The sequence below is a fragment of the Pundamilia nyererei genome, unplaced genomic scaffold (assembly GCF_000239375.1).
Source record: "Pundamilia nyererei isolate P.nyererei 1_Seehausen unplaced genomic scaffold, PunNye1.0 scaffold00038, whole genome shotgun sequence".
Classification (NCBI taxonomy): Eukaryota; Metazoa; Chordata; class Actinopteri; order Cichliformes; family Cichlidae; genus Pundamilia; species Pundamilia nyererei.
Window position 1 is genome coordinate 299856 of NW_005187439.1, and position 8924 is coordinate 308779.

General features: G+C 45.5%; 1 protein-coding gene across 1 annotated transcript; it reads left to right on the forward strand.

Annotated features, from left to right (window-relative positions):
• Nucleotides 1–4024: 4024 nt before the first annotated feature.
• Nucleotides 4025–8124, forward strand: dmrt2a (doublesex and mab-3 related transcription factor 2a). The gene is made up of 4 exons (XM_005730521.1): nucleotides 4025–4224; nucleotides 4763–5156; nucleotides 6394–6496; nucleotides 6771–8124. The coding sequence occupies exons 2-4, from the start codon at nucleotides 4791–4793 to the stop codon at nucleotides 7853–7855; spliced, it is 1554 nt and encodes a 517-aa protein (XP_005730578.1). The 5' UTR covers nucleotides 4025–4224; nucleotides 4763–4790; the 3' UTR covers nucleotides 7856–8124.
• Nucleotides 8125–8924: the final 800 nt, after the last annotated feature.

Sequence of the window (8924 nt, forward strand, 5' to 3'; positions counted from 1 at the left end):
TTGGTGGAGTAAGAATAACAGAACATCGCTGGATTTCCGGCTGAAGGCTGCCGCCCAGTGGACAACAGAGGAATGTCACGTTTTAATCTTAAAAACTTCACATTCCTGTTAAACTGCAGCGCATGCTTGTGTGCTAAAAAATTCTATCCACATAAATATTTTTTACATACAATATTTTTACATAAAAGTGAAACTAGGATAAAAGGAAAGTTTTCTGGATATGATACAAGTGTAATTCACAAACATCACAACGATATTATTCTCCAAATGAAAGTGTGGGGAGCTTGTAAGTAACATCTTTTATTCAGTGCATCGATAATGTCAGTGCAAACTCAGACTGAAGGAATGTAAGTTTACTTTAAAGCTGCTTCTCTTTCTCACAGAGAAAAGGTCCTAATTATCACATGATGACCAGCAGTCGGGTTACAGGGAACTGGCTGCAGATGAAAGTAAAAAGCGTGGATGAGGCTTGTCAGGCAGCTGTAGGACACGTCCTCCTGTTTGTTGCACATTGGCCATGAGAGGTCGAGGTGTCAGCCTCCTTCAGACAGAGACAAATGTCGCCCCGCCTGGTTTTCTATTCAGCTGCATGTGTTGTCGGTCCATCAGAGGCTAATTAACATAGCAGGATCCCCAGTGATCCCACGCTGCTCGTTCTGTCTATACACAGCTCCTGTTACACTTTACGGCATGCACAGCAGGACGCTTCCAACGAGATGCTGCTGTTTCAATCAGGCCCAAAGTAAACTGGACAGCATGTGAGGACTGTGTGTCTGCATCCACGCAAAGGTCATATCAGCCAAAATCGCTGCTTCCTGCATGTTTCCACAAAAAGCCCAAATGCAGTTAACACATGATTTTTATAAACACACACTGTCACATATCTGTGCACGCTGTGGGAATGAAAGAAGCCTTTAATGTTCTGAAAACTGTTTCCTGTGCTGTTTAAAATTATTTTCATGATGTCATGTTGGACCTGAACTCTGTCTTCTTATGTTTGCTTTTGGGGAAATACCTGGTGCAGGAAAATCAAAGGCAGGGAGCCACTCCCACAAAACAACAACGAAATGTGGAAAACTATTCCTAAAATGTTTATGGAATCATACTAAAGAGACACCATTCGAAGGTTCAGATGAATAAAAGTCATGAGATGACTAATGACTCTCGGTTATCACAGACTGGTTTCTTTACAGGAACATCAGGAACATCCAAACTGAGGCAGTACTGTCTGAGGAGATGTATTGTTGCATTTGTGACATTGGACAGGGAACCCCGCTGAACCTCCTCACAGAAAATCTTCGGGGAACAAAAACTAAGATTTCCTGGTTTCAGGAAATACTCTAAAACAGTCACAGGCCGGAAACACCTGTAATGTTTCAAAACCACTCCAGGATCCAGGAAAACTGATCGAAGATCTCAGGATTCCTGAGGTGATCATGGAATTTGTTCAAGCATCTCTGGGTTTCCTCGTAATAACCTCTGAAATTGCTAAGTGGAGCAAATCTCTCTTACAACATCCCAAAAAGGTTGAGGGGGGTTTGCAAAGCACCTAAAATTAATTTTAACTTACATTTTCTTCTCAAAGCTTCTTTTAAAGCAATCAAGACTTAACAGACCCGTGAATGTTTATGAAATTCCATCAGTGCCTAAAACCCAATCAGTGATTCCCAGAGTCCTCACCTAATGGTCTGATACACCCCAACCTCTGAGCAGATAAGCGACCACCCGTGAAATGATCAAATTCCACGAAGGAAAAATATCAGAATTAATAAACAATCAATACAAAATCAGGACTCCCTGCAAAGACCCTTTAACAAGCTACATTTCTAAAATCAAATTAAAGGTCCCTGGAAAATCCTTATGCGGAGTTCAGCTAAAACCTGGAAATTCCTTGGCCTTGGGAATTCACCAAACATCCCTTAGATTAACTCCTTAAAGCCAACAACTATTTCACGGATCCATATAATTCCTTCAAGGAACTCCGAAGAGTTCAAAAATAACCCCTCTCTGAAAAGTCATTGAAAGACCTCCAGGCCGTGACGTCCACATTTCTCCTGGAGGGTCCGGCTCTGCGCGACCCGCCTGTCCGGCCCTCCGGCCCGCTCTCAGTATCAAAGCATTCCCGGCGTGGAAGCAGCAGCCGCGGGTGGGCTGCTCGTAACCTCCGCAGTAAATTAAGACGAAGAAGCAAATAAAGCTGCACCTGCGGACACTTTTTGGCATTTTTAATATTTGCCAAAAACTGATTGCTCGTATTTAAACTGCAATAAGTAACTTGTTGGGCTATAATATGTGAAACATGTCAAATGCATCTCTCATGGATGACACAAAGTCATATTGAGCCACAAACAACATTCGTGTAACAAGAAGCTGCATTTGGCAGCGACTTTTATATAACCTTTATTTATGCAGTTAAAAAAAATCTCATTAACATTAAAAATGTGTTTTTAAGAGTAAGTTGGCCAAGAGCACAGCAGCAAATATTACGATATTCAGTAAAAATATTTCAGGTGGGGATAAAGGAGCGGGTTGGTTATAATGTACAATAACACAGAGTTGTAAAGATACTTGAAAAACTGATATTACACATAAAAAATACACGGAAACATTGGACATCAGTTTTTGCCAGGCGATCACTTTTTGGCACAACACCGGCTCATCTTGAGTCCGCGTGCCAGAAAAGCACAAAGCGGGACCAGGTCCTCCGTGAAAATAAGAAATAAAGATCTGAACTCGTCACGGAAAACAAAGAGCTAATAAAAGTCTGTAACTATATTTAAATTTACTCCGGAGAAAAATCATATTTCTTGAATTATTATATTATCATAATGATAATGAGAATTATAAACAGATAAAAATGTCATTTAGGAAAATCTCTTTTTAATATTACGCATGCGCACAGTGACAGTAAATTAAAAATATGTGGACATTTTTAGTTTGAAAAAATCCCGCAGGACAGAGTCCCACGGCCTTCTTTCTCAATGCAGCACATGCGTGACATTAACTCGCAGCAGTCCGCGCTGCCGTCCACTGTGAAGGCCTGTGTGCGCGTGTGCTTTGTCCCGCAGTCAGTTCCCGTGAAAGTCGGTTGACAATGAATAAATGTCACGTGTCCGTGTTTTTGTCTTTGTGAGGCTGACTCTCAATCAGCAGCCCGCAAACAAAGATGCACGCGTGCAAGGCCCACGTTCAGTCATTAGTGTCACGGGTGAAAAAGACACTGAGGACCAGAGAGAGAGCACTCAGACAGGACTTCATCTCAGGCCGTTTATAGCATCAAAGGAGAATTATGAGGGTGGATTTCCAAAATAAAAGCAGCGAATAATAATAATCAGATGTATTAATATAATATTCAGATATTCTATACAACGCGTCTGCTGGTCTGAGGCACATTTGGGCCTCCGTATCCTCCAGCTGCTGTTTTGTGTGGGGCTCCTCTTCATGCTGACACGGTGGGTTTTTGTCTCAGGTGTGATTGTTGTGAAAACACGGTAATCTTCCCCGGTTATCTGTGCCAGCTGCACGGACTGTAACAACCTGCAGGACACCTGTATCGCCCCGCCCACCCCCGTCTGTGGGCAGAGGCCCAGCAGAATAATGACGTCAGGAAGTGAATCCACCAGGTTCAATCTTTTTTCAATCTTTATAATATCATCTTCTCTTTTTAAAGGCTTACTTATTAATAAATGACAGTTTTCCTCATTTGCTCACTGAAAGTTACAGTTTTGGAAAATTCTGTTTCATTTGTTCGTTTTTTCAGCTGAAAACTAAAAAGCTCGAGGAGGACAGTGAGCCAGGCCTGAAGCTCCGTTTCTGCTCACACGAACCTGAAATTAAACGCAGACATGCTGTTGCGCTGGTGTCCTGGACGACTTTCTTCCCCCTTTCGGCCTGTCTTTCCTGGAAAGTGCCCTCCTGAAGTAACCGCGGGGAGCGCGGTGCTTGTGGCCGACGCTCCGCCCGCCCCTGCATAACTGCTCCTGCTCCTATTGGCTCTTTGCGTGTTTGTAAATGAGCCAATCAGAGGGCAGCCTGCTTCGGTTCATAGCGGTGTGGCTCCTTGTGTCCGTGTCAGAGGAAAGTTGGACGCGTCCCCGGCGCGCTCTGCGTTTATCTGCTCAATTAACGGCTAATTACAAGCTTGAGTCTGGACCGTGTGTGTGAGTGTGTGAGGCGTTCATCACGGTGTTAACGACGTTGCCCCGCCCTGCTGGACTCCTGGAGGTAAAATTCATTCCGTTCTTTAAAAGTGTTTCTCGGCTCAGTCGCTCAGACGCAGATTAATTAAACCGGTTTAATTAAACTCTGTGAGCCAGTGTGACCCAAATATCCCGGGTTATGTGACAAACTCCTCTGAGATCCAGCAGACTGTTGGAGTTTTACTAGTTCTGGTTTTATTAAGGCCTCACTTTCTCTGATTACAAACTGTCGTGTTAAAATATTTCACAGCTGTAAATAAAAATAAATGTTCAACCTTCTGAAAAACTTCAAGCTGTTTTGAATAAAAAAAAAACGAACAACAGATTTATTATTATCTTTTTATTCTTGTAGATAATCTACTTACTAGACTAAAATATTTTTATTTAATTATTTTTTAAATAAGAAATGACAGTCCCGAGAGTTTGGGATAATTCATGAAACTGTCCAGATGAGGAAATGGGAATATTTGGTGTGTTAAGTCTGACAAACTGGTGATATTTACATATTTTAAGTGCCAGTTTTTCTCACCTGATCTAATCTAATAACTCGTATTCGTCTCCAGGTACAAACTGGCTTTAAATCCGGCAGACATGTCAGAGAACTCCGGGTGTGAGCTGGAGATCGACGTGGAGAGCCTGGAGACGGAGAGCGAAGAGCTGGCCGACTCCTCCGAGCGCCCCGGCTCTCCGCAGCTCGGCCACGCCGCCTCAGAGGACGACTGCCCCGGCACCAAGAGCCGCGACAGGGCGGGCCCCATGTGCGCGGGTGACCAGAGGAAACTGAGCCGCACGCCGAAGTGCGCCCGCTGCCGCAACCACGGCGTGGTGTCCTGCCTGAAGGGCCACAAGCGCTTCTGCCGCTGGAGGGACTGCCAGTGCGCCAACTGCCTGCTGGTGGTGGAGCGGCAGCGGGTGATGGCGGCGCAGGTGGCCCTGAGGAGGCAGCAGGCCACGGAGGTGAGACTGAGGGTGGTGTGTGGTGGAGGTGCTGTGCTGATGCGTTCAGGTGCTTCGCGCTAATAACACAGGAAGGACTCACGTGTGTGATGAAGCGTCTCCGGTTAATCAGCTGCTTGCTTGGAAGTCTGAGCCTGGATCACTGCTGCCCTGCAGCTCAGGGTTTTCAGCGGAAAGTTCAGATGATCAGGACTGTTTGAAATCAGGCAGCTCAACATATTTATCTCCTCACACAGCAAGCTGTGGCACTTGGAGCCGCTACAGTGACCTGTGGCCTTTGACCCCTCAGTGTTAGTGAATCAGGCCTTGCTTCTGTGATCGCAGCTTCTGTTGTGCTGAAGTCCTTCTTTTGTAAACGGGGCAGTTTCTGCTTTTGTCTGTGGGAAAGTCGAGCGCTTCTTCGTGTTGTTTTTGATAACTGCGGCACATTTGCACACTGACCTTTGTGCTACAGTGGAAGAAAAAGAAAATCGCTGCGCTGATTCTTCCAAAGTTTGTATAAGAACCCGAAGCCTTCAGAAGCGCAGTTATTTTAAAGGCTCTGTGTTCGGGCTTGCAGCCGATCAGAGTAAAGCCGAGGCTCAGTGTTCAGCGTGAATGCAGTCGCTCAGCGTGCACTTTATATCGCTTTGTTAGCTTCACTGAACAAACACGAATATAAAGGCACATCCGAGGAGCCGTTGGAGGTTTTCGAGGTTCATTCAGCAAATGAGGAATATTTTGTTTTTCCCCCAAATAAAGGCTTAGGAAGAGAATTTGAATAAAAACACAAAATCACAGCTGTTTCATGTGTGTGTGAAAAATCTGCGCATATTTCTGTAAAAGAGCAAAACTGTTACGGCGCCAGCATTTTAAAGATGAGACCAGATGAATGTTTCCCAGTTTGTGTCATCAGCTGAGCTCCTGTTAAATGTCCAAGTTTATATCTTTAACAAACACTTTCTCTCATTTCTATTACTGCAAAAAAATAAAAACTAAATGTGTTAAATGTTAGATTGACTTGTTAGGCCTGCGTCTCCGTCCTGTTTAGGGCTGTTTCGAGGCCTTTTCAAGGCTGTAATAACACGAGAAATGTGTGTCGCTGCCCATATTTTAACTGGATTATTATTAAGAGGCTGGTTTTTATTATCCAAACATACATGGGACTTGGACCTCAGCTGTTATTTTAACAAGGATTAAGGTGAACACTCTGTCAGCGTCTTTTAAATATTTTTCTTTTGTTTCTCTAATTTCTCAGGATAAGAAAGGCATATCCGGGAAACCAATTCCTGCAGAGAGGAGGACGATATATCAGCGACACATCCGACCGTCCACCATGCTCGCCAAAAGCATCCTCGAAGGTACGGCTCAGACAAAAAGAAAAGCTCCTCTTCTGCCTCTCCTTCGCTCGAAGCGGGGCTTACATTTCTTTTTCCTTTAACACCAACGGGGCGATAAGGACGTGCTAACATCTGTAAGCAGTAAAACTCTGGCACGTGATACGCTAACTCGTTTAGCAGCATTACAAAGTATAAATAGCTAATTAGATTATTATCTATGTTGGGTGTCGTAATATAATTCCAAACACACTCGATGTCATAAAAGTTGAAGTAAATGTTTGATTTTCGATGACAGGATATCGCCCGGTGCAGTCTGATCCGTTCCTGGCAGCCAACCCGTCTCTTCCCCCTCCGCTGAGCGACCGCATGAGGAAGAGAAGGGCTTTTGCAGACAAGGAGCTGGAAACCATCATGCTGGAGCGGGAGTACAAAGAACGAGAGCTGATGGAGAACAACCAGGGGGCTCCAGGCTCTCTCCTCTTCCCCAACGGCTTGGTCCACCACTCGTCTGAGTACAACTCCTACAAGACGGCCTACTCGCCGGCAGCTCCGGTCGAGCCGCAGCCCAAAGAGCTGTGCAGCTTCCTCTCCCCTAACTGCCTGGATCTGGGCATGCAGTACCCCTCGACCCCTGGGAACGTTGAGCTCATCTCCTCCAACGTCAGCGTGGCGACCACCTACCGCCATTACCCGCTGCAGCCGTCGCGAGGTGGCTTCGTGATGTGGCCCCGCGGCGCAGCCAACCTGGGAGACGCTCTTCTGTACCAGCAGTGCCTGTTTAACGCCACGGCGGTGCAGAACATGAAGCCCGGTGCTGTGTGGGAGCCCAAAGCGATGCCCGCTGAGAGTCAGCCGCCAGAGCAGGAGGCCGCGCTCGCTGCTAAATTGGAGGGATCCCGAGCCGCTGCTCTGCAGGACTTATCAGACCCTCAGAGGCCCGACCCCAAACCTCCTGCCGTCACCCAGGGGGAGCAGAGGGAGTGCTCGGCCTTCTCTCCTCCTAAGAGGAGCTTTGGACAATCTTTCCCCAACCACCCTCATTCCCAAAACTCCAGCAAGTTAAGCAAGGACAGTGCTAAGCCTTCCATGAAACTCAACTCCTTTCACTCCCTCATCCAGCACTCGCTGAGTGAAAAAGCCAGCGGGTCCGGGCCAGAGCTCAGAGCTCCGTACTGCAAGGAGCTGTTAGAGGAGGCGGCCCGCAAGTACAGGGAGAGCTCTGCCAAAGACTTTCAGGCGGTAAAACTCGCAGACAGGTACGCCAAAGACTTTCTGTCGAAGCCTGTAGGGACCAAGATGGCGCCCAGCGAGTCTCTGTCCTTCTCCGTGGAGGCCATCCTCAAACGGCCCACGCCCGCCATAAGTCGAGCATTCCATTAAAATCCACGAGGTGTCCTTTGTTGCACTATAAACACGAGGCTTGTCTCAGCCAGAGATCAGCTGCAGTTGTGGTTTTTGGGGTCAAATGTAAACGTGAGCACTGCATCGGAAAATAGACCAGTTTGAAATGATTGTTTTTCCAGTGTAATATTTATGTACAGTGTATAATATTTTACACGCGCATGTTTGAATAACTTTATTTGTGTCGAGTATTTAAACACGATGTCGATGTTTCCCTCACGTCAATAAACTTTATAAGACTGAACTTCCATAAAAAGTGTCCGATGTCATTTCATGCTCGAGTTGTGACGCCTGGAAGTGCGAGCGGGTTGTTGTTTAGGTCAGAAGTTAGTCTGCACCGAGCGATGTACGACTGCGGCCGGACGCAGAAACACGAGGAACTTCAGTCCTCTGACGGATTATAAACACACACAACCCTAATGTTTTTTTAATCATTTTTTTCATGTTGCACTATTAATAATTTAATATTTGGGCTTAGACTTAATACTTCATTTTGTAACACCTCGTTTGTTTCGTGCCCATTAAAAGCATAAATTCAGACGAGCTGTTCCTCGACTATAATCAGGGCTTCTTTAAGAAAAGGGAACTAGAGTTACAGACTCGTCCTGCAGACATTTTAACCTTTTCCATAACGTGGTTAAAAACCTGTTTCCTTGACCTTTGCACTTTAGTCGTTTGCAGGGTCATTAAGTTTTTACAGTAACTCTGCGACAACTAAAATATGTTTCAAATGAATGTAGCGGACAATATCCCATCACTCCTGCAGAGCCTCAGTGAAAAACTAAGAAAAAGAAAATCCCAGGAATGTTTTTATCACTAGAGTTTTGCACAAAGACAAATTTCACAAGTAAACCACATAAATGAGGTGTGGATGTGACAGAGTGCATGTAGACTAAATATGCTCTTCAGGGGCTGAAACACGATATCGGCTCATAAATCTGCGAGCAGCATCATCTCATCCGTTCATGATGCATTTCTCCACTCATTCCTTTCCACTTACAGCCTCTCAGCGTGTGTGTGTGAGTGTGTGTGTGAGTGTGTGTGTGTG

What these genes read in the sequence shown, in the direction of transcription:
- dmrt2a (XM_005730521.1), top strand. Translation starts at nt 4,791, where the DNA reads ATGTCAGAGAACTCCGGGTGTGAGCTGGAGATCGACGTGGAGAGCCTG. An exon ending in GGAGGCAGCAGGCCACGGAG is followed by an intron (nt 5,157 to 6,393) that starts GTGAGACTGAGG and finishes CTAATTTCTCAG; the next exon opens with GATAAGAAAGGCATATCCGG. An exon ending in CGCCAAAAGCATCCTCGAAG is followed by an intron (nt 6,497 to 6,770) that starts GTACGGCTCAGA and finishes TTTCGATGACAG; the next exon opens with GATATCGCCCGGTGCAGTCT.